At 47.8% G+C, this 25,329-nt stretch overlaps 2 protein-coding genes across 8 annotated transcripts in view; both read right to left on the reverse strand.

The window, feature by feature from the left end:
• The window catches only part of MATK (megakaryocyte-associated tyrosine kinase), a 32,691-nt gene extending 22,958 nt beyond the window's left edge, over positions 1 to 9,733 (reverse strand). For all 3 annotated transcript variants that reach the window (XM_077842185.1, XM_077842186.1, XM_077842184.1), the window contains exons 1-2: positions 9,604 to 9,733; positions 8,384 to 8,769 (exon numbers count right to left, since the gene is read on the reverse strand). The gene's annotated coding sequence lies outside the window, so the exon portion shown is untranslated. The remainder of the gene's footprint in view (positions 1 to 8,383; positions 8,770 to 9,603) is intronic.
• A 7,515-nt stretch (positions 9,734 to 17,248) lies between these two features.
• Positions 17,249 to 25,329, reverse strand: part of LOC144280101 (zinc finger RNA-binding protein-like) — an 85,607-nt gene continuing 77,526 nt past the window's right edge. For 2 of the 5 annotated variants that reach the window (XM_077841844.1, XM_077841843.1), the window contains exons 17-19: positions 23,565 to 23,676; positions 22,781 to 22,878; positions 17,249 to 17,604 (exon numbers count right to left, since the gene is read on the reverse strand). In XM_077841844.1, the coding sequence (XP_077697970.1) occupies positions 17,359 to 17,604; positions 22,781 to 22,878; positions 23,565 to 23,676 (456 nt within the window). In that variant the 3' untranslated portion in view covers positions 17,249 to 17,358. Of the gene's footprint in view, positions 17,605 to 19,286; positions 21,037 to 22,780; positions 22,879 to 23,564; positions 23,677 to 25,329 lie in introns of those variants that run through there. The other 3 variants (XM_077841846.1, XM_077841845.1, XM_077841847.1) reach the window with 2 other exon arrangements.

A 25,329-nucleotide genomic window follows, 5' to 3' on the forward strand; every position in this document is an offset into this window, starting at 1 on the left:
GGAATGCACCTTAGAACCAGCAAGGGGATTACGGTAGACTCTGCCATCTGCTTTAGGGGGACAAATAAGTATTGTTTCCATTTTGCAGATGGGAAAATTGAGGCACAGTGGGGCAGGGGAATGACTTGTCTAGTGTTGGAGGCGCTGTCACTGGCTGAGCTGGGACAGAACTGAGGAGAAGCTGTGCTCAGACTGCTGACCACTCCGCTGGGCCCCGTCTTCCCCTCACAGCAAGGCCCGATGCACTCACCTCACTCTCCACTGGCAAGACACCATTGCACTCAGAATACTTTGTGTCACTATGGCCCCTTCTGTAGGGAAAATCTGAAGGCACCTTCCAGAAGGAGGGCAGCACGCATAACCCCTGTCTGGCAGTGTCCTGTGGCCAGGCAGGAGCAGAGATGGGAATAGAACCCAGGACTCCTGACTCCCAGTTCTGAGATGTCATAAGAACGGCCATGATGGGCCAGACCAATGGGCCAGCTAACCCCGTACGCGGGCTCTCACAGCAGCCAGTGCCAGCTGCTTCTGGGGGAGTGAACGGAACAGGCAATTTCAAGTGATCCATCCCGTCATCCAGCCAGAGGCTATGGACACCCAGAACAAGGGGTTGCATCCCTGACCAACGTGGCTAATAGCCATTGACGGACTTATCTCCAGGAGCTTTCTAATTCTTTTTTAAACCGAGTTACATCTTTGGCCTTCACAACATCCCCTGGCGACAAGTTCTACAGGTTGACTGTGCACTGAGTAACCCAGCACCTTCCCAGATGTGTCTTAAACCTGCTGCCCGTTCATTTCATTGGGGGGGCCCTGGTTCTTGTGGGATGGGCAGGGGTAAATAACTCTTCTTTCTGCCCCTCGCCATTCTGTCACACTCTCCAGTCAGCAGGAGAGAGGGCGCCGCAGTGCACTGGGCTGAGGCCACTGGCCTTTCACCACGGTAGGCCACAGTTAAATCCTGCCTTAGAGAGTACAGCAGTGCCATGAGTCCAGTGCTCTTGAGTCTCATATTTCCTCCACAGCAGCTTTCCCGCTTTTAAAGGCAAGACAGCTTTGTGGCTAAGGTACTAAGTAGGATTCAGGAGCTCTGGGGTCAAATCCTGGCTCTGCCACAAATGCCCTCTTTGACCTTGGGAAAGTCACTTACCCCCTGATTTCTCATCTATGCAATGGAGATAATTGTCTATTTAGACTGTAACTTCAGGGGGGCTGGGGCTGTCTCTTAATAAGCAAATATGTGATGTCTAACAATGCCACATTGATCTTGGCTGGGGCATCTGAATGCTGCGGAAATATAAATAATACTTTGGGGTACTAATTTGGAGGCTGAGTCTCTATTGCAGTTTCCCTCGGTCCCTTTCCAAAGCTCTCCTAGTCATTTCAGTGGAGCTAAACACTATGGACCAATTTCTAGCTCGTCATCTGTTGGCAGCACACAGACGCACCATCGGGGGCACTTGGCAGTGCCAGCAGGGAAGGCTGGAGCATCACCTGGTCTGCTGCTGTGCAAAGTTACCCTAATGACCAAGAGAGCAGCAGAGAAAGGCAATAATTGCCCTGATTTAATCCCGGCAGGCCAGATGAGGCTGATTAAAGGAGATAGTCTGGGGCCAATCAGAGCAGCCTAGAAACAGAGAAAAGCAGCTGGGGAGGTTGAGTGGGGGCAGAGTTTAAACACTGGAAGCTTCAGGCACCTGGACTTGAAAGCAGGGACCCAGGTGGAGTTTGCTGGTCTTGTTCTTGTGCCTTGGAGGGTTCTGGTAGGTGGCCTCTCCCGGCTTTTCGGGGCAAACAACACCAGAGCCTCTCTCACAAGAGAGAGAAAAACTCCTGGGATTTTTGCTTGGATGCAAGCCAGATTCATGGCCGATCGGGCCAGTGGAGAGCCCTGGGTCTGAAAGCAGGTCAGGCAGAGCTGTGACTGAAGCTGCTGTAACCAGCTGCCCTTGCTGGGCCCATGTCCCAGGCAGCTGGATGCACCATTTGTCTGAACACTCACACACCCATACTATGGTTTTGGTAGGTCATTTCTTTTTAAATGGGATCATCCAGGCTCAGCGTGAGGCACAAGATGAGCTAAGATCCTGCTGCCCAAAGAAGAGGAAATCGCTACTGGGCAGGAGGCGTCACCCTGCCACAGAACTACAATATGGAGAAAATGAGTCAGGACTTGACGCCAGCTGTTTCTCTGAACCCAGGCAGTGGGAGGAAGTCAGCGTGGGTGGTGCTGGCACCCTCCTTCTGCTTCGTCTGAGGTCAGCCTGACCCCACAGGCTGTTCCTCTCAGCCTGGAAAATCTAGATGTGACCATTGTGATCCCATGACCTCCTGTATAACACAGACCAGAGAATGGCCGCTGGTGTCAAGCCCATATCTTGTAGTTGAGCTGGACTGTATCTTTTAGAAAAACACATCCAGTTTTGATTTTAAGACTCCACCACATACCCTGGCAAGTTGTTCCAATGGTTAATCAGCCTCACTGTTAAAAGTTTGCACCTTATTTCTAACCTGAATTTGTCTAGCTTCATCTTCCAGCCACTGTATCTGCCTACAGAAATATCCTGTTTGTAAACCCAGAGTAACTCCCTTGACTTTCATGGAGTTATTCCTGATTTATTCTACCATAAGCGGGGCTGGATTAAGGTACTAGGCCAGCACCTATGGCTCCAGCTCCAGGAGTCATGTGATTAAATCACAATGTCAGCTTTAAACAAGTAAGTTTCTAGCCCTCAGAGCAGTGAAGAAAAGATTTAAAAGGTTTACACTCAGGCCATGATGTAGGGATGTCTGCTGAGAGCCTGAAACCATCACTCCAAGAGGGAGGAACTGCCTCTTGCATTTCAATGGGCTGTTAACTCCAGCACCCCCTGGCTCTGGAGAGCACTGCCAACCCCACCCTGGCAGTGGACCATCTGCAGCAGCAGGACAGGAGTGCAATGGGCCCAGCCCCCCACCAAAGCAGAGAAATATCCACAATCATGAAATTTTAAAAAATAATATATTGGAAGTTCTTGCCCTTCACCTTCTGGTTTCTGAGCCTTTTACTTGCACTCGCTTCATGGTTTCAAGCTTTTCTCCACAGCCATAAGAGCTAGGAACTTACTTTTTTTGAAAAAAGAAAGCTGAGATTCCCATATATTCACATGACTCCAGCATCTGGGGCTTTAAGAATAACACCAACTATTGTGAGACTTGAGTTAGTCATGGGTGCCAGGAACACTGGGTTCGTGCCCTGCTTATCTCTGTCTGCCCTGTAAAGAAGGGCTGAAAGCTTTTCAAGTTAGAAATTCACAGCCATTTTTTTTCAAGAAGACTCGATGGATGACTAGAGAACTGACAGACTCCAAAGAAGCAAAATGGCCTGACGGACTGAGGGGGAAAGTGATTTTTGTTCACCCTTTTTGTTTCTGTTAGCGCTGATTGAACTCGAATGCCTGAGATTCAGTGCTTCCCACGACCATTCTAATGATGGACTAAGAATGTGCTCCATTTCCTCCTGGAGTTCTCCAAAGAGACCTCCAGCACAGACCTCCAGACAGTTCTGATATTGCTAAACTCTCTCTCTCTCTCTGTCTCTTTTGGATCTGCTATATAAAGAAGCAAAAAGGGCAGGGTGGGGAACACAATCCTAATGTCGTCTCCCTTTGCGGGTCACCTATGAAAAGCCCCTGGGCGTGTACAAACCCAAACGAGCACTGCACATCTGGAAGGGGGGGCAGCAGCTGCATCAGCAATTCTGCGCAGGACACAGCAATGGGGCCCTGCTTTCCCCCACTGGATTAATACACTGGCACCTTAAGGTGACAAACCCACCCTTTCTCGGTTCCAGGAGGCCAGGCTATGGGACTCCTGCAGCAACCCTCCCCGCATCTGAGCTGCATGGGGGTAGGGAATAAAAATAGCAGCATTTCATCAGCTGAGCAAGCTGGAGGTCTTTTTTAGTTTGTTTAAAGACATGTTCCTGCAGAAGAGGTGATAGCAGCCCATCCTCTTCCTCTTCTGGGGGGTGAGTCACAGTGGTTTCTGGGCATCACAAGGGGCAGAACAGAGTGGGTTTTCTTTGTAATCTCAAGTATCGGAATCTTTATTGCACCAGACCCTACTAGCACTTCCTTGCTGCCTGCTATAAAATGAGAAGCAACAGGAAGAGATAACTGCAGATGATTCAAGGCTAAAAATAAGCACCAGGTGGCGATTTGTTCATTTCAGAGACAACATTTGACCAAGAAACAGTGTGGTTGTCTTTGGTGCTACCGTCCGTTCCTTAGTAATTTTAGTGCCTTTAAGTTCCTGTGAAAAGCGCCAGGTGGGTGGAGGTGGAGAGGGAATCCCCGTTCCTCCCCAGAACCAGGACAGCATGAACAACAGCAGGGCCAGCTTCTCCCTGCTCCACCAATCTACCCGAGCCTGGGAGAGGGACCAGCTGCAGTGGGAAAGCAGCGCCTTGTGTTCAACCACATTAACTAAAAAGAAAAGGAGGACTTGTGACACCTTAGAGACTAACCAATTTATTTGAGCATAAGCTTTCATCAGCTACAGCTGAGCTGTAGCTCACGAAAGCTTATGCTCAAATAAATTGGTTAGTGTCTAAGGTGCCATAAGTCCTCCTGTTCTTTTTGCGAATACAGACTAACACGGCTGTTACTCTGAAACCTCACATTAACTAACAAGACCTGAGACACATGGGTCACACTCGTGCCAGGACAAAAGTGCATCTTTAACCCATGTGAGCTCTTGGGTGCTAAAGTACGAGTGAAGACTAGGCAGCTGTAATTGAAACACGCTAGCTGGTCAAGGTAAATCTGAGACAGGAGCCCAGGTTTTATCTTGATCAGCTCACACAGCCTGAAACCATCATCTGCCTTGTTCTTACTAGCATTTTAACAAGTGTTAAAATACACCATTTCCCCGAGTCCAGAGCAGGCCTGTAACTGTAACTGACCAGAAGCCGCAGAGCCAACTATGCAGGGCTTAATTTGTAAGGAAAGAGGTGCCAGGGCTTAAGCAATTAGGTGCCAGGTGTCAAGCAATTTTTTTATATTCATAACTGACGTGGCAAGCCCTGGCACAAATTAACCACTGCAGCTATGACAGTGCCAGTCGACACTGAGCCAAGTCCTGTTTTACACCCCATTAATGAACACCTGCTCCTGCATGAAGCAATCCCTAGACTGGATGAGCCCCAGAAACAGAAGGGCGGGGAGCAGAGACAGAAAGTTCTCCGTTGGCTCTTCTGCGGAGACTGCTAATAGCAGTGCCATGGGCAGGGGAGGATTTGGGGATGTGGCCCCTTGGGATAGCTCCAAACTTGTGTCACCTCTGCCACTGAGCCAGCAGGTGGCTGCTAATAGCCTCTGGCTGGGGCAGCGAAAGGGAGAGGGGAAAAGCTCAGTAACCCACCATTCTCAGTGGATCAACCTTCCCTCCTTCCCTCCGGCAGCATCTGCCGTAAGGTCGGAGAACTGCAGCCTGGTGGGCTAATGGGAAGGAGAGGAAATGGAAGGTTGCTTGGTACTTAGCAGAAAGCTTCACTTGAGACAGGGTCTCTGAGATCTTCATGGACAACTGTGCTTGCCAAATGCCACGGCTTCATTGGAGCCCCCGTGGCTCTCTGGCCTATAAGCCTCCCGCTGCTCAATAGGAGCGGAGCCTGCCAAGCTGGAAACACCCATCAGCACTGCTGCAAAGAGGAGCAGGCAGCTGAGGTAACAGTCAGTGGCTGTTCCCAAAGCATCCCCGGACCCAGTCAAAGGCAGGGCAGCAGAGACCAATCCATCCAGTGCAGGGAGGCAAAGAGTGAACAAAACACAGCCACTTGCACCCCCAGCAGAGCTTAGCACATATGCCAGAGGCACCAGCTCTGTGCGTGCTCGGGGCCGAAGCGCCCAGAGAAAAAAACTAGTGGGTGCTCGGCACCCGCCAGCAACCCACCGATCAGCTGTTTGGTGGGCAGGAGGTTGGGGGGGGGAGCGGGGGCAGGTAGAGCCCAGGCAAGGGCAGAGCCCTGGGGGAAGGGGCAGAGTGGGGGTGGAGCACCCACCTGGACACAAGAAAGTTGGAGTCTGTGACATATGCCACTTCAGGGCTGCTCCGCAATCACTCACCCCACCTCTGCCTGGCTTCCTTGTGGGTTTTCCCATCCACACTATGCCCCCCCTCCCAAGCCATATGCTCCCTAGGAGGGAAGGATGGTTGTGTGATTAAAGCACAGAGTGGGACCCAGGAGATCTGGGTTCAATGCCTGGTTCTGCTACAGACACTCTGGGTGACTTGGGCATGTCACTTATGCCCAGATCCTCACAATTTCTTTCCTCTGAAGCATCTGGCACCAGCCACTAGCAGAAGACAGGATATTGGGCTAGATGGACCATTGATCTGACCCAATATGGCCGTTCTTCTGTTCTTCTGATGTTCTTACATTCACAGGCCTTCAGGAGCAAGCAAGTCAATTGTTTTTTCCATTCACCTGCCCCACTAAAACTAAACCAGAGTCAGGGTCAAGGAAGGGAGCCAGTTACCACAGTCACAAGCAGAGGTGAAAGAAAGCCGGTACGGGGGACACGGCGTACCAGTAAGAAAGGGACCGCCGGTATGCAGCTGATCGTACCAGCAGGGCCACTGAGGGGGTGGGGGGCAAAAGGGGCAGCTGCCCAGGGGCCTGGCGATTTCAAAGGGCCTGGGGCTCCCAGCCCTACCACTACCACGACAGCGGCCAGAACTCCAGGCCCTTTAAATAGCCGCCAGAGCACCAGGCGGCGCAGGCCGGGCAGCACTGAAGGGCTGGCTGCGGGAGCCCCGCCCCAGCCCCACCCCTTCTGCCCAAGGCCCCGCCCCTTCCAGGAGCCCAGAGATGCCACCCCCCACACCTTGCCCAGGACCCGGGCCGCCCTGCATACTAGTAAGTCCTTTAAGTTACTTTCACCCCGGTCCCAACTGACGAATGAAGACACGGCAGGAACAAAGCCTACTGAATGAGGCACACAAACCTCCCATGAGGCTCATCGCATCTATCAAACCAGCCTGTCTCATGGGACCTGCCTATCGGATCCCACTACCCCTTCCCCCTCTTCTGTTCAGATGCTTTCCTGGGGCAGGTACGCGGAGAGCTGAGTGCTGAATGTTGCTCTGCCGAACCAGAGGCAGCAGGCAGAGAAGCCAAACAGCAGCTCTTGCTACAGCATCTAGAAAGTGCTGAAGCGTTGCACATGGGGAGCTGACAATGATGCTTTGTACTGGCTCCTAGATACCACAGGAGAGGAGCTTTGTCTTAGGGATCAGTCCTGCACTGGCAGGGGGTAGAGTAGCTGGCCTTACAGGTCTCCTCCATTCCCTATTTTGAACGCCCCATGACATAGGTAGAACAGATGCTGAGCAGCGGCTGTTTTCTCCATGTCAGAGCTCCTTGTGGAGCACACGTTTGCCTACCCTGCTGGAGAAAGCTGGCTGCTGATCAGCCCTGGGAATCCAAAGTACTGAAGAACAAACTGGAGGGCAAGTTTCCCTACCCAACCCAGCCAATGCATCTTGTGAGCTGGGCTTGATGCAGCCACTGCTAGGCTGAGAGAAGGGTTCACTGCCAAACTGTGGCAGTTTGATGATGCAAATGCCTGGTCTATCAAGCTCATTCACAAAAGTCAGTGCCAGCTTATTGGGAGGGTTAAAGTTGGTCATTTTGTTTCCCTGCCTTTCCTGAGCAGTGGGAAAGGCCTGACAGTAAGTGTGGTTCTTTGAGATGTTTTGTTCACCTGGATCCCACAGCTGGGACTCATGCATCCCAGAAGTAGAATCCACATGGACAAATGTTTGAAGGAGAACCATCCAGATTATAACCCTGTCAGATGCTCCTCACAACCTGCAGTCACTCCCAGTCTGACCTAGGGGTAATGGGGAAATCCTTCACCAGCTCCTGAGCTGGTCCAGCCCATTTTAACCGGGTTTGATTGCTGTAGCCTGTGGAATTGAAAGTCTCTGACATACTCCATGAGATTGGGCCAAGCCTCATGGTCCCACCCTCCCTTCCCACTGTCACAAGTGCTTTGGAAAACTGCCTCGGATCCAGAAGTCAGGCTGGTTTGTACTGCCTCAAGCATCAGCCCAAAGAGCAGCTCCTTCTGCAGAGCTAAAGGAACCCGGGAGTCACACGCCCAGCGGCCGAAGAGCTGGCATCTGAGCAGCTCTGCATCAAATATCGAACCGGCCACAGGCCCCGACCGCGTGCCCCTCACTTACACCTACCAGCCCCGGTACGTGCTATGTATCCCCCTGAGCGCAGCCCCTTGAATGCTGCAGGCCCGTTTGTCTTCGGCTGCCCCCCTGCAGGGGAGAAGGGAAACACCTTACCCAGCCGCAGCTGTTGCTTCAGCCAGAGCTTTGTACTCACCTCCCTGCAGCCCCCATGCGAAGCCCCACGTTGCTCCCAGCCACGCCCAGGCTCGAGCCCCAGGACTCTGGAGACTGAATTCCCAGTTCAAACGGCGGAGCGGGGCTTTGCCTCCCGCGCAAAGCGTCCGGCGAGAGCTCCCCTCCGCGAAACTCGCCTCCGCTTTAGTTCCTCGTTTCGCTTCTGGGCTGGGCGGCGGAGGCAGAGCCCCCGAGGTCCCCGTGCCGGCTCGCCCGCGGCCAGTTCGAGCCCGAGGGAGTCTCTCCTCGGCGGCGCTTCACCCTGGGCTGACTTGACCCCTTGCAGCACAAGTCCACATCCCGCGGGCGGCGGGCGGGTCCGGGACCACGCAGCCCTTCGGGCGCCCGGGGCGAGCTTGCGATCGGCTGGTGGAAGGAGAGTGAGTCACAAACTGCCCGGCCTTTGTGCTCCGCGGGTGACAGGGCGAGAATTAGTGCGTGGCAGGGGAGATTTCCAACGGTTTGGAAGGAAGTGTGGCCAGACCACGGGATTCTTGAGTCCCAGCCCCAGCCCCAGCCCCAGCGCTGGGTGACCCCTTCCAGCCCCAGCCCCAGCCCCAGCGCTGGGTGACCCCTTCCAGCCCCAGCCCCAGCGCTGGGTGACCCCTTCCAGCCCCAGCCCCAGCCCCAGCGCTGGGTGACCCCTTCCAGCCCCAGCCCCAGCCCCAGCCCCAGCGCTGGGTGACCCCTTCCAGCCCCAGCCCCAGCCCCAGCGCTGGGTGACCCGTTCCAGCCCCAGCCCCAGCCCCAGCCCCAGCGCTGGGTGACCCCTTCCAGCCCCAGCCCCAGCGCTGGGTGACCCCTTCCAGCCCCAGCCCCAGCCCAAGCCCCAGCCCCAGCCCCAGCCCAAGCCCCAGCGCTGGGTGACCTCTTCCAGCCCCAGCCCCAGCTTCAGCGCTGGGTGACCCCTTCCAGCCCCAGCCTCAGCTCCAGCGCTGGGTGACCCCTTCCAGCCCCAGCCTCAGCTCCAGCGCTGGGTGACCCCTTCCAGCCCCAGCCCCAGCTCCAGCGCTGGGTGACCCCTTCCAGCCCCAGCCCCAGCCCCAGCGCTGGGTGACCCCTTCCAGCCCCAGCCCCAGCCCCAGCCCCAGCGCTGGGTGACCCCTTCCAGCCCCAGCCCCAGCCCCAGCGCTGGGTGACCCCTTCCATTCTTTGTGTCTCAATGTCACCATCTGTAAATGGGGTGAAATAGTGACCTACCTCTTAGGCACAGCACCAGGCACAATTAAAGACTGCGAAGTGCAGACAGACCCTTAGATGAAGCCAGCTGTGGAAGGGCAATGCTTTATCCATAACCCTACAGCCCTTGCAACCCCCTCTGGGCCAGGTCCCGAACTCTCTTCCCCTTTCTGTTGTCACTGGACCGTAGATGCTCCCGTTCAATGCCTGGAGCAGACCCTGTGGATTGGCAGAACTCCACGGAAGTCAGCAGAGCTGCACCAACCCTCACCAGCTGCGCCGCTAGCCCCTGCTGCTTCCCTGTCATAGAGCAGCGAGCCGTGAGACGGCAAAATCCCGCAGAAAGACAGACCCTTGCATGGGCTGCAATGAAATGAACATTCCCCACTCTGGCTCGAGACGTGCTCCTGTGAGAATAACTGGAAATAGATTTTAAAGTAACTTACGGACCAAATGCAACGTAAAGAGGCGCTTGCGTTTGGTTTGACATACGACATTCATGCTACCACTGCGTGAGAGAGTGTAGGGCAGGTTTTTAGCAGCCTTTTCATTACAAGACAGTTGCAGTGAAGAAAAGGGGTAAGGAAGCAGTTTCCCAGATCTCAGAAGAAGCAAAACATTCCAGTTAATAGGCCAATGCCACATACATCCAAACCCTCGGATTTAGTTAGGGCTTGGACACCACCATGCCAATGCTCTTCAGACCCCTGCCACCCCACTCTCGTTCATCACGGGATTCATTGCTCGGGAACTTTAATGACTTTAGCACTTATCTGTGGTTGCAACAGCATCAGGAAATTGCAATTGAGCTCAGGGCTCCACTGCACCGGGCATTGTGTTAAGGCAGCAAGAGATAGTCCTTGCTCTGAGTAGACAAAAGGTGGGGGAGAAAGGCAGAGCTATTATCCTCCTTTCACGGGTGGGAAACTGAGGCAGAGAAAGACTAAGCAACTTGCCCAATGCTGCCCAGAAAGTCAGTCGAGGTGCTGGGAATGGAACCCAGAGCTCCTGTCCAGCATCTGAACCATGAGCTTTGCCTGGTATGCCCTCATCAGTAGGTGAACAGCTGCTTCAAAGTCTGTGCAGGAGGGGATTTATGAGAAAGGTGGCCAAGGTCATGGAGAAGAGAACCAGAGCATTCCCCAGTGCGTATTTTGTGGGAGTGAATTTTTAAAAATTCTCCAAGCCTCACAGAATGGAGAAAGCTTGAAAATGTTGACATGCCCAAGCCAGTCTGTACATGCAGTTATGGCCCAAAGGAGCCAATGAAAAGGACATCAGAGAAAGAGTTGTGCAGCCCTACTCTGTGACCTTACCTATCTCCCACTACAGCCAGTGAAAAGCCTCCCATTGGCTTCAATGAGATTTTGGCTCCTGAGTGACTAAATTACATTTGTAAATGAAATTTAATCTCCTAAATCAGTGAGGGTGAGCACTGCAATGTCTAACTATCTTTAAAAAGCTGGCCCTAAGGATTTATTTGCACACAAAAATTAATCTGGAATAAGGTAGGCTGTGAATTTAAAGTGGATTAGCTATGCCTGATTAACTCCATATGTGGTCACACTTATTCTGGAATAAGAGTGCCTTATTCTGAATTATTTTAATCCACTTTCAAAGGTGATAAGCAATTTAAACAGACACTAAAGATAGATACTTACAGAGTCAACATGAGGCCACAAGGAGTGGATGTCTGTATTAATCGCTCTGCAATGCACTTATGAAGGTGTGGTTCAGTGGGAGAAGTGGGAACAGTTATGTCTACACTACAAAGTTAAATTGACCTTCATCCACTGCTGCAATTAAACCTTGTGTCAGCAGAGCATGTCCACAGTAGGTGTTCTTGCATCAACAGAGAGACCAGTGAACTGTGGGTAGCAATCCCAATGTGCAACTCATGGCCATCTGCCACTGGGTGTTCTGGCAAGGATTTGCAATGCCTCCTATGGGCAGGCTGAGCATCCCATGATGCAGTTTTCTCTGTCCCATCATTCCATGGGTTTCCTAGTACATTTCGTGCTGCTTTTCAACGGACCCTGTAAACTGTGCACCTGCCATCTCTATCAGAAAGCATGGATCTGCCTGCTCTCCAGTCCTCTGATGAGTGCTCTGAACACAATATGCAGTATTTCATGAGTTGGGAATCTGACGATGACCCAGTGGTGTCTGCCCTGCTGTGTGCCATGGACAGAAACAATTCAAGGTTGATTTTTGGATTCACAGAGCAACTGCACCAGCACTATTGGTTCTGGGTGCGAGAAACTAGCATTGAGTGATGACAGGTTTCAGAGTAGCAGCCGTGTTAGTCTGTATTCGCAAAAAGAAAAGGAGGACTTGTGGCACCTTAGAGACTAACCTATTTATTTGAGCATAAGCTTTCGTGAACTACAGCTCGCTTCATCGGATGCATAAAGTGGAAAATACAGTGGGGAGATTTTATAAATACACACAGACCATGAAAAAATATACATTGTAAGGAGAGTGATCACTTAAGATGAGCTATTACCAGCAGGAGAGTGGGGTGGGGGGAGAGAAAACCTTTTTGAAGTGATAATCAAGGTGGGCCATTTCCAGCACATTTCCAGGAGTTAACAAGAACGTCTGGGGGGGGGGGGGGAAGGGGAGGAATAAACAAGGGGAAATAGTTTCACTTAGTATAATGACTCAACCACTCCCAGTCTCTATTCAAGCCTAAGTTAATTGTATCCAATTTGCAAATTAATTCCAATTCAGCAGTCTCTCGTTGGTGTCTGTTTTCAAAGTTTTTTTGTTGAAGGACACTCACTTTGAGATCAGAAATCGAGTGACCAGAGAGATTGAAGTGTTCTCCGACTGGTTTATGAATGTTATAATTCTTGACGTCTGGTTTGTGTCCATTTATTCTTTTACGTAGAGACTGTCCAGTTTGCCCAATGTATATGGCAGAGGACACTGCTGGCACCTGGTGGCATGTATCACATTGGTAGATGTGCAGGTGAACGAGCCTCTGATAGTGGGGCTGATGTTATTAGGCCCTGTGATGGTGTCCCCTGAATAGATATATGGGCACAGTTGGCAACGGGCTTTGTTGCAAGGATAGGTCCCTGGGTTAGTGGTTCTGTTGTGTGGTTGCTGGTGAGTATTTGCTTCAGGCTGGGGGGCTTTCTGTAGGCAAGGACTGACCTGTGTCCCAAGATTTCTGAGAGTGATGGGTCATCCTTCAGGACAGGTTGTAGATCCTTGATAATGCGTTGGAGAGGTTTTAGTTGGGGGCTGAAGGTGACAGCTAGTGGTGTTCTGTTATTATCTTTGTTGGGCCTGTCCTGTAGTAGGTGACTTTTGGAAACTCTTCTGGCTCTATCAATCTGTTTCTTCACTTCAGCAGGGGGGTATTGTAGTTGTAAGAAAGCTTGACAGAGATCTTGTAGGTGTTTGTCTCTGTCTGAGGGGTTGGAGCAAATGCGGTTGTATCGCAGAGCTTGGCTGTAGACGATGGATCGTGTGGTGTGGTCAGGGTGAAAGCTGAAGGCATGTAGGTAGGAATAGCGGTCAGTAGGTTTCCGGTATTGAATGGTGGGATCACATCATTATGCAGGTCTGGGATGACGAGCAGTGACTGCAGAACTTTCGGATCTGCAAAGCCACCTTCCTGGAACTGTGTGTGGAGCTTGCCCCGCCCTCTGGTGCAAGGACACTAAAATAAGAGCTGCCCTAATTGTGGAGAAGCGAGTGGTGATCACTGGGTAGAAGTGGACAATGCCAGCCTGCTACCGATCAGTTGTGAATCAGTTTGGAGTGGGGATGTCCACCATGAGGGTTGCAGTTATGCAAGTGTGCAGGGGCATTAATCGCCTTCTGCTAGGAAGGCCTGTGACGGCAGGCAATGTGCTTGAAATAGTGGATGGTTTTGTGGCAGTGGGATTCCCTAACTGCAGCAGGGCGATAGATGGCACACATATCCCCATTTTGGCCCCAGACCATCTTGTGAAGGAGTACATCAGCAGAAAGGGCTACTTTTCCATGGTATTGCACACACTGGTAGATCACTGGGGTCATTTCATGGACATCAACACAGGCTGGTCAGAGAAGGTGCAGGACACTTTCATCTTGAGGAACACTGGCCTGTACAGAAAGCTGCAAACAGGGACTTTTTTTCCTGACCAGAAAATTTCCATGGGGATGTAGAAATGCAGTAGTGACCTTGGAAGACCCAGCCTATCCCTTGCTCCCTTGGCTCATGAACTCATACACTGGCAACCTTGAATGCAGTAAGGAGCACTTCAACAACAGGCTCAACAGGTGCAGAATGACTGTTGAAGCTGCCTTTGGCTTCTTAAAGGGGACATTTGTGCTGCCTCTTTGGCAGATTAGACCTCAGTGAGGAAAATATTCCTATGGTCATAGCAGCCTGCTGTGCTCTGCATAACATTTGTGATGCTAAGTGGGAGAAGTTTCCCCAGGGGTGGAGCATTGAGGTGGATTGACTGGCTGCTGCTTTCGAGCAGCTAGATACCAGGGCTGCTGGAGGAGCTCAGCAGGAGCTATTCAGATCAGGGAGGCTTTAAAGGAGAATTTTGACAATGAGCCACAGTAATGCGTGTTTCTGTAATGTATTGAACCAGGCACTGTTTTCTTGCACCGTAGTATGGGGGAGGGGGTGGGTCGGGTTCAGTGGGGTATCACTGCAAACATGTAGGGCTACTGTTCTGAATACTGGCACCGTTTTCACAGGTGGGGGGTAATAACAGCTGATATCTCACTCCTGAGGGTAACTGAGGATGCAAGGGTGTGGCTCCTGCAGGCGTATGGCTGCAGACTGGGTCCCCTATATGCTGCTATGGTGCCTGCAGAAGTAATTGCCAATTGGTGCAGGAAAGTTTCTTACCACGGTGGAAGAAACAGGGCAGCCCTCCCAAGAAACCTTGGGCAGAGGATTGCTGATTACCTCCAGGGAAGTTTCCTAGAGATCTCTATGGAGGATTCCCGGGATATCCCAGTGTGCATAAACAAACTTTTTCCACAGGGACTCCTCTGCGTCTAGATGCAGAGAGGAATGAGAAACATATAAACTGTACCGGTTTTTTCAATCCCTCTTCTACCCCAATTAAAAAGCAGAACATTGCCACGTCTCCCTGCAATACTGAAGCACGAGGAGTAATTTCTGGAGCTTCTCTCTCCTACATCAGGCATGTCAGAACTGGAGTGCTGGGACTGGCTAGACCCCTCTGGAGTTAAAAAAAAAAAAAAAAAAAAAAAGGCCCGACTTGCCACACCCCTGGGTGTCCCTGTCCCCTATCTTCCTCTGACTCCACTCCTCATGCACTACGCTGTCCTTGAGGTTCACGGCACTGGCCACTGTCTCCAGCCCTCCAAAGTATCCACAGGGCTCTTGGCAGTGGAGGTGGGGCTGCCCCCACGGATGACACGCATCTCCTTGTAGAAACTGCATACGTTTGGTGCTGCATCAGAGCAACTATTGGCCTCCCTTGCCTTCTGGGATGCCTGCCTCAGCTCCTTGATTTTTTGCCCAGCACTACTGCGTGTCCCTATTTTATCCCTTCTCCTCCATGCCACTATCAAATTTCCCCATAGGCATCCAAGTTCCTGCGGCTAGAGCGGAGCGGTGACTGCACAGCCTCCTCTCCCCACAGACCAGCAGATCCACCCTGTCCTGTGTACTCCAGGCAGGGGAGTGTTTGCTGCGGGAAGCCAGCATGGTCAGTTTGACAGGTTCTATGTGAGCTCTCCATGCCGAGCAAACTGGAAGATCAATTTCAAAAACTTCCAGAGCTTTAAAAGGGAAGGGGCACATGCCTGTGTACGTGGCTGCAGGGCAGCAGAGTTCAAACCGGTGACCAGAGCAGTCATGCTGGGCATTGTGGGACACCCCCTGGAGACCACTTAGGACAACATAAGCAATGCCATGTTTACATCAACACTGCATCACTCTATGTCACCCTAACAGCTATGCCTCTCATTGAGGTGGTTTTCATATGTCGGTGTGGCAGGAGAGTTAAACTGGCGGGAGGAACATTGCAGCATGTACACCTCTACTGGTAGGTCGACGTAAGCTGCCTTATGTCTACTTAACTCGTAGCGTAGACAAGCCCTTAGAGCAGAAGAGGAGATTCCGGCAGCAGCAGAGCATTCATGAATATGGAATTCTCAGTGGGACCACAGAAGGAGAGCTACAATGGGAAGCAAAGACTCAGAGCCCTGCAAGGAACTGTGGAAGGAAAATGTGATGATGGGTGGAGTGCGGCAAGACATGCCCAAAGGATGTCTCAACCTGATTATATTGTTAAATACCCATAAGGTTTCTGTACCAAGGAGATGCTCTCATTCCAAAACGGTGACTTGGCTCTCAGCCATTTGACTTTTGATCAACATCAGCCAAGTCCACACAGTCCCTCTGCCCACGCACCTGACTTAAACTGTACTCAAAACGTCAGAACTCCTGAAACCAGATAGGAATCCAAGCCCACAACTTGACAACAGTCACAAAGACTTTAAACATGGGGCACTTCCTCAGGATACTCTGCAAGTTTGTGTGTTCTCAAGTAGCAACGGGGCCAGGTCAGTTAGGCAGGTGACTACTATTTCCCCTATCCACTGTAGAGAAGCAGATTCATTGTTTCACAAGCTGTAATCATTTCTCTTTTGCAACTAACTAGACCCAAACGTTGGACAAAAATCAAATTGAGGGACACAATGAAAAAAAACCACAGGAAACTTAAAATAAGGTATCTAAACTTGAGGGGGGGTGTTTGTTTTGTTTTTTAAACTAAAAATTTCCTACCAATGTTGCCACCAATTCGGCTTCAGTGACGTTTGTAGCTACACAAACATTAGCATGGACAAGACTCCAGGCAGCAGCTGGAGTTTTATGGACCACACTCCCTCAACTCTTCACTCAGAGCAGATCTGAGACACGGGGCTTAAAATGCTGGTATGCATCGGTGCTATGCGAGTGTTCCCACACGTGTTAGCACTGGAGAAGTGAAATATCATCGCAACGGAAGGAAATTTTTGAGAGAAATAAGCCTATTGTAGATGTCTTAAAGCACATATTTTCAGGTGAATTTATACTCCAATGAAAAAGTGAGGTTTGCATGGGATCGCGGAAACCTCCCCACACTCAAGTGACAACTGCGAGAGAGGTTTGGAAGGCTGCCAGCCAGTTTATCATCTCCAGGAGCAGTTTGTTTGGCAGCTGTTAGCTTTAGGTACATATCTTGCCTTCACCACCATAATATTGAGTTTGCATGTGTTGTGATCGCTTCACCTTACCCCCCGAATCCAAAAGCACTTTCACGAGGATGTGCTGGAACTGGTATTTGCCTTTTCAGGTTCTGCTGCTAGCTCCGTACTTGTTCCCCACCTTCCTTGTCGCCATGTGAGCTCACTACCTCAAATTGTGATGGGATCACTGCAGTTATGCTCCTTTCTGCTTTATGGCTCTGGCAACTTGATTTTCAAGTTTGGGATCGCTGTATCCACACTCGTGGCTTTTACTTCCTATTCTCTTTTATTATTATTTCAAACTGGATGATAAACTGTCATGTCCTCTTTTAGGGGCTGATCCAGACAAGGGGTCATGCACACCCTCAACTGCCACTGATGGCAGTAGGAACAGACAGTGCTCACAACATGATGGAAGACAACACACGGCGGAATCAGGGTTTTACTGACAAGTTACAGAGATTCTGCAGTACAAATGAGCGAGTGCACATTAGTTGCTACCCACACTGCAAATCTGAGGCAAGCAGCACAGATTTGGTTAAACAAACAATGCATTTATTTAGCAACCTGCACAAAAAAGTTCTTATCTGTCCTTTTAAATATATTTATTTTGAAAAGATCAAAAAGATAAAACTCAGAAAAGGACGTATCACTGTACCCAAAAATGGTTCTGTGCAGCACCCATTTACAGAACAGCATTACATTCTTATTTGAAACGTTGGAGAGTTTCAAGCTTTTATTTTTCCATTTTCCAAGGCAGGGGTGCACGGGAGAATCTTCAGAACACAGGATCAGCATCATCTATGGAAAGAACAGCAGCCAATTTATGGGAAATAAGGAATAACTTAAAAACAAAACCCACATTATTGTACATTAATCATTCTGGAATATTCTGTTACCTGGCACAACTCTCAAGATTGTACATAGAACGCAAAGAAGTTCATTTAATGCAATCTAAATAATAACCTAATGTGAATTTCAACAGTGCCAGTGAAATCTTCTTCCGTAAACTGAGAAGGCCTTGAATCAAATATAAGCTAAAAATGGCATATATAAGCTCTAAATTAGCAAGGGCTAGTTTCTCAAGACACACTAGTTTTAGGGTGTGGTGCCGTCTCAGATGATGTGTCATACCTGCTGACCATCTTGGATCACATTGATCTGCTTTCAGTGTTTAGAATTTGAAGCTCTTCTCCTGCTTCTCCCTACACTCTTATCTTAAGCCAGCATATAAACGAACTAATTTGCAAAAAATCATTTCCTCATTAACACCATGCCCTGAGCTAGGAGGTTACCAAAGGAAACCTTCAGCTTTCATAGGATATGCCAATCCGCTAGCAAAACAACGCTGGTGGGTCACAACTGCCTAAAGAGGAGAATGCAAATGTAACTCAAAGAGCCCCAACCAGGCCACAGAACATCTATGCACAGAGAGAAATTTTTCTATATTCGTTACTGTTCCCTGAACTGCCTTATAACCTCCATTGAGCACTTCTGTAGCACCTTGGCATGCAATGCAATAATTCTAGTCCTCTCAAGACTCTCAGCTCACCATACTGTCTTGTTTGTGATTTCTTGGTGCTCAGGACCTGAGCTGAGAATTGCTGTCCTAAGGAATTCATCCTCAACTGCAGCCAATCCATCCATTTTCACAAATATAAACCTAAATCTTTGTTTACAGTTCCAATTGACCCCTTTTCTTGGGAAGAAATTCACTCCAATTTGAGATACAGATACAAAAGGGTTTTGGTCTTCTCCCCAGGGGTTCAAGGAGAAAAGCAATTTAATGTGCTTGTAACGGGAAGCACGGCTGAGTTCTATTTAATGGTGAATAGAACAAGTATTTTTCGTTAAAAAGATAATCCAAGAATTTGCTGTTGAGATTAAAAATGCTGAATAACGTTAGAAAACCCAAACCAAAGTATTAATGGAGTTTATAAAAAAAGGTTTAAATGAGGATCTGGGTGTGAAGTTGAAGTGCTGAGAGTTTGGGATAATCACCATCCATTCAATCAGCTACCTGACTTGTGATCACTTGCTAGTCCAGAGTTCCCCAAATTGTGGGGGGCGCTGGAACATTTTGGGAGGCTGCGGCGGGGCCTGGGCCAGCCTCCCTAGGGAGGGAGTGCGTGCCAACCTGCTCAACCCCACCCCCAGTTGCTGGCCCCCACCGCAGCTCCGCTCCCGACCCAGGGCCAAGTTTTGGAACTGCATGGGGCCGTGGGCTCAGCTGCAGGCCCCCACCATGGCCTAGGCTGTGGCTCCACCCCTGCCCTCAGCCTCGGCCCCTCGCCATGGCTCTGTTCCTGGCCCCACTCCCTGCCTAGATACACCCCTACCTGTGGCCCCTTTATCTGTCCTTCCCACCCCCACGCTGGGAGCTATGGAAGGTTGATGGGGTAAGGGGGGTGCGACCCTGAAAAGTTTGGGGACCACTGTGCTAGTGGGATTCATTGGTTAAATACTAGACATTAGATAGTAAATGGAAGCATAACTCCTTTATTTTATTTTTTTCATTTTTCTCCTTTTTTCCAGGTAGCACTACAAAGACATTCAAATATTAAAGCCACGTTACAGGCCGTCCTTTAAACACACATAAAATAACCAAATGAACTGTGTCAAGTGACCCTAGAACACAACGTTGTCAAAATAAAAGTTCTTTAAAAGAAAAAAAATGCCATTGGGCAACCAATTGAGAAACCCTCCACATAGAAACAGGTTGATCCAATCACTACTGGCTGCCCAATGCTAGGCTATCAGCTTTCCCAGATGGGCTTGCTGGCTATACACTAAGTGCTGAGATCAAGCCCTTCACCCCCGTTTCTGTCAGTGCAGCTAGGACACCCTTCCTTTGCTCAGCATCAGAAGATTTTACGGAATGGTAACCCAAACAAGCAGAGCTATCAAAGCCTGAAATTTTCTATTTCCGAGAGGTGCTGCTGAGAAATGCCTGGCTTTAAAAATGGACTACATGTTAAACTGTGCAGATTAAAAAAAAAAAAAAAAAAGGCAGCAGCTTTTCCCTGTGTGAGTCCTGGCCACCTCTCTTTGGAAGGCACTCATTGGTATGCAGAGAATCTCTGTGGTTAGTGAGTATACTGTCATGTAACAGGTATTAGAAAGTTAGCACGCTGGCCCTATTCTTAGCACCACCACTTCAGACTGTTCAGAGTAGCACTTACCCCTACTCATAGTGTCACCTTGATGGGCACATATTTTTTGCTTTCCCGGAAGAGAAAAACTATGCAAAGTTGCAAACTACAATACCAAACAGGAGAAACCGTTCCAGTTTTTCCCCCTCTTTTTTAGACAGCATGTTTTGCAGGGGTGTTTTTAACTACACTGTGAGGTGTCTAATGGAGAACTATAAATCCAAGGGAATTAAACATTGCAGACTCTGTCATTTCTACTGCCAACTGTCATTTATAAGTTGGCTGATTTGCCAAAAATGGCTCTGAGCAAGCAGCTTATGTACCTCTTTACAATGCAGCACCCACTTCACTGCCCCAAAGTGGGAGCGCACAAAGTGCAAGATCCCCTTCCAAAAGAAAAAAAAAAATCAAATCAAACTGGTCAATTTCAGACAGACACTCCAGATCCAGCTAGAAACTGCCTCCCATTTCAGGCTGGACAGCTAAAGTGAACACGGACACACTTTTTAAAGATACAAACCCAATAAATGTGTGTTTTCCTTTACATGTCATGGGACATATTTAAAGCTTAAGAGAAATACCAGAGTTTAAAAAAAGTGCCTGCCTCAATCTATCTATGTTGCTGTGGGGAGGGTTTCTTCTGGGGGGAGGACGGGGGGATGGGCGCACAGGAAGGGGACGTAATAGAGGGAGAGGGACTGTTGCCATAATCAACTTTACTCTTACGGAATGATGCAATTTATGTAATGATTTAAGCACAATTTAAAACAAATCTACAGTACGTTATTTCAAGGGAAAAAAACACTAAAATTGCCAAATGTCAGACTAAACAGCAACTCATATTTATATATAAAAAATTAAAGTCATGTGAACATTATCTCAGCAAATGCTACAACAGTGGTTAGGCATCATCATCTTCCTCTTTTTTGTGCTTCTTCCCGTCGCCCTCGCCCTCAGCTGTCTCACTGGTGTCTCGTCTCCTTTTTCTGTTGCGTGCATTAAGTCTATTTTTAGGAGGTGGCAAAGGGTCCATTCCAAGTACTTTGTGTATCTGCCTGAAAGCTAGCATCCTTAAAGCATGCTAGAGGAGGAAGCAGAAGAAACATTAAGGATGGTACCATTGACAGGATAGTAGTAGGCATGACACAGCTGATACCACATAGCCTATGGTATCTTCTGCGTACAGCAGCCTTTATAGTCACACACTGCAGGCTGGAGTTTAAAGCTAACAACAACAACATGTTCTAAATACCAAGTACAGATACAAAGTACAAAGGACCTTACTGCACAGCTGCTGAGAGCTCATACGTTCAATTAAAATCCGGGAAAGCTGAGCTAGTCAGTTCCTCTGAAAAATCTGGCCTCACATTTTTTGTCCTGATCCAAAACCTGCTGAAGTCAATGGCAATCTTTACAATAGTTTCTAGCTCTTAAAAAGACTGTTCCCAAAGCCCCACAAAGAGCTAGAAACCACTGTTCTTTGTTTGGCAGAAGAAACAGAGTACAAATAGTAGCAGTCTTCTCACATCCCACATTGATCCATCCTAGAATGATCTCCTGCCTGCTATACCAACAGAAGTGATTCTAACTCCCTCGACCCTTTAGTCCTAGACATCTCTGTTAGGTACTCTCATTATTCACTGGCGTCTAAGTAGAAAATGCTATACAGAGGCCACATAGGAATATCTAATCTAAAGTCTTGAGTTTAATACAAGCCAGAAAGGTGAAAATTCAATATTTAACTGGTAAGCCTACCAGGGTTGTTCTACACACAGGCAATACTTAGCTCAGAAGCAGAGATCAGTGTGAATTCCTAAACCAAATATCTGACTTCAGCCTACTGCTCTGGAGATATCAGGCAAGATTACATACACTAAAAGCATTTTTAATTTTTTCTACCATGTAGTGGCTGGCTTGCAAGATGATTTTTTTAATTTTAAAATTGCATTACATTGCCTGCCAACATCCTAAGAATTTTTGACTGATACTCATACCATTGCTGACGTGGCCAACAGGAGCAGATTTTAGATATTGAGAGCAGAAAATGCAGCCCACAGCTTGCCTCTTCACATAAAATCTGATTAAACTGGCAGCTTTTGAGGCTGGTGGATGTAAAGAACTATCACCACACTGTTCATTAAGAAAATTAATAGTATTATAAAGAAATATGGTTGTGCACATTTTTAAAGCATTAACTTAAGGAACACATGGACTTACATTTGATGTTTTTTTACTTCACCTGTTAGCCATCTTTATGGTTAGTGTAATGGTAACAAGATTAGAGAAAAATTGTAATTTTTTCATTACGTTTACTTTTTGACAATTCTGTATTTTCTAGTCCATTTCACTGGTTTTCCCTATAGTCAGTTTCCCCTTGTTTTTTTTATGTATTTACCCCTTAATCCCTCCAAGCCACACAGGAGAGAAAACCGTTTTGAAAATAGGAAAATACAACTAAAAAATGGGTAGGGAGACTTGGAGGCAAATGCAATACTGAAACTGACTTAACTCTCTTTAAAGGCAAGTTTACTCTTCAATATGAAGTATTTTTCACATTGATGTATTTCTTTATTTTTAAAGAAGCGTGTAAATTAGGTGCAGCTTTCAGAGTCACAGAGTTGTTAACATGGCTTTTGGGGTCACAAACACATAAAATTGCAAACCAGAGGTTGTCCCTTACCATGGGAGCTGTAGCTGTTTTCAAAACCTTAACTGGAAAGGATATAGTAACCTCAAATACCAATGTATACCAGATGCTTCTCTTTACAGAATGCTTCTACTGAAGTTTCCTTCTCAGTGCTATTAGAAATAACTGTCTTATCTACCTGTGCACTGGCTGTAATATCCTCTCGTTCCTGACTGGTCATAGTCTCTAGAGCATCCATTTCATCTTTCTCACAGGGATCTTGTAGCCCAGGTCCATCTGAATGCAAGGGGAAGAAGAAACCACAACTCTAAAACTCACTATGATCAGGGTTTAAGAAAAAGATGTTTTTAAAAAAATCACATGTAAATAATTTCCAAACGTACAGTGTTAGTTACAAAAAGAAAAGGAGTTCTTGTGGTACCTTAGAGACTAACAAATTTATTTGAGCATAAGCTTTCATGAGCTACAGCATCACTTCATCATAGTTACAGTATCACTGACATTGCTTTTCACTAGTTATGATGATGGGTTACTTTTTTTTGCAGTTCACTCACCTTGAACAAGGAAACCTCACTAGTCAGTTTCATTTCTGCATTCTCAGGGACTGGCACAGAATGCTAAAGTGCTTGGGGTTTATATTTTGTAAAATCTTGCTTAAAAGTTTTAATGAGAGCAATATTATTAATGCACACACAAGTGTTCGGCCTAAACTATCCGAATCTCTTTAAGCACTTCAAAATAAAAAATAATCAACTCCTTCCCATCAATCAAAAAGGCACATACAACTGAGTCCCAGAATCAGTGCTGTGGACAGTTTATTCCAACAGTCATACTTTATCATCTGTTCAGTGGGAAACGATCACAAAATGTAGCATGTACTGCGGGATGACAATACAGATGGCCCAATCCACTGTTTCAAAGATTTTGTGGAGTGACATTACAGATATAAGTTTACAACTGACCCATCAAGAGTGTTCCCGTGGCTACACATTCAAGAACTCGGCGCATGGCATCTCCAGGACTTAGCGGACTTGTTGCACTACTTAAAGCCTTTTCTACAAGAAGTTCCATTGCCTGCAGGAAAGACAAAATCAGGGTTGACTTTTTAAATGAGGAAATGAAGCTAAAATACAATTTCTTAAAAATATAAGCAATGGTGTGTCCTCCACAAAAGGCTGGCAGCTTCTGCGAAGGAAAGAATCCTTTCCTTAGGACTGTGTCTTGCTTTTTAGCTCTTTAAAACGAGACTCAAGATACTGCTAAGGAAGCCTTGTAAAACCATCACGAACATCTAAGCTCCTGCAAAAAACCCTTCTTGTCTACTTGTGCTATGACAATAATAATGAAAACATTTTACTTGCTTGTCAACAAAAATTATTTGGGTGAGAGAATGGACAAACAGAACTTTGCAAGGCTGAGCTTAAGAGAATTCACAACTCAGTTCAGAGTTGGCTACTAACTTCTTTCTAAAAAAACTCTCTTTAGCAAGTCACATGATAGAATTCTGCACCTACAGGACTTACGGAAGTCTGGTCACTTTCTTAGCAAAATTAGGACTGACCAAAGGATTTGGACCACTGTATGCTACATGGGACCATTTAGACCAGCTCCTCTATGGTTTCTTTGGGCATTTATTAGTTGATAATAGCCCTGTTATTTATTGGCTCTTTTCTAAAAATGTTCAAGTTTATCATCACTTGTTTATTAAATTATTTTGTAAACCTACAGGCATCTACCAGTGAAACCCTTGTCACCTTTTATCCAGCTTTCCTATGATGTTTATATGATTCTATTACTACTGTATTAGAAAGTTTTGTCCAATCACCATCAGTAGCATTACAGTTGCACTATAAGTTCCCAGTCAAGATCCCATTGTACTAGACATTGTATACACACACAGTAAGACAGTTCTGGGCCCATGGTACTTACAATCCTCCAGCCGCGGTAAGAGCTGGAAAAGAAGGGGTAGCAATGTGAAGAAAGCAAATGTGCTTCCCTCTCAAGAAGCCAATTCATCCCCCTACCACAGGTTAACAGAACATGTGCAGAAAGAGGAGGGGGTAGAAAGAGGGGACTATTGTACAAGCAAGTACCAGTGGGGACTCTCTCCAAAGGTTAGGTTCATTTCTTCAGCCAAATATAATGAGAGCAAGTCCCTCAACTGCTCCTAAACCAGCAGCACAAAGGCAACAAAGACAGATGAACAAGACCAAAACCATAACTGACACCAGGGTTCAATTACACCGGAGGGATAAAATGTGTTCCTACATTATATTTTTAGTATTTATTGAGGCAATCCACAAGTTAGACTAATGCAGTAGCTAGTATGGCAGAAGGTTTCCTAAGTAGAACTGTATGGTTTACAATAAATAAAATCCAACTAGCTTCCCCAGTTGTTTAAGACTTTCTGAAATAGACATACTCTCTGCAGAGTCTTGATATGCGTAATATGAATAGGACTCCTGGAAGCCTTGTGAGAGAAGAGAGTTCCAGGTCTGCATGGAGCATGTAAATCCACGTAACAGCACAGTGGATTTAGAGCTCAGCTGTGTTAGGAGTTTGTATGTTACACACATATCTGACTCTGTATAGAGTGTCTACAGTCATGCTGATGTTGCTGTTCACATTCTGAGGAAAGGGACCTCTTCTCACAGTGCTCTAGCTAAATCATACTGCTTATGTGGCCTGCAAACATGGGCTGAGGCACCATACTTGTTATAGCCAAGT

Source organism: Eretmochelys imbricata, chromosome 25, assembly GCF_965152235.1.
Source record: "Eretmochelys imbricata isolate rEreImb1 chromosome 25, rEreImb1.hap1, whole genome shotgun sequence".
Taxonomy (NCBI): domain Eukaryota; kingdom Metazoa; phylum Chordata; order Testudines; family Cheloniidae; genus Eretmochelys; species Eretmochelys imbricata.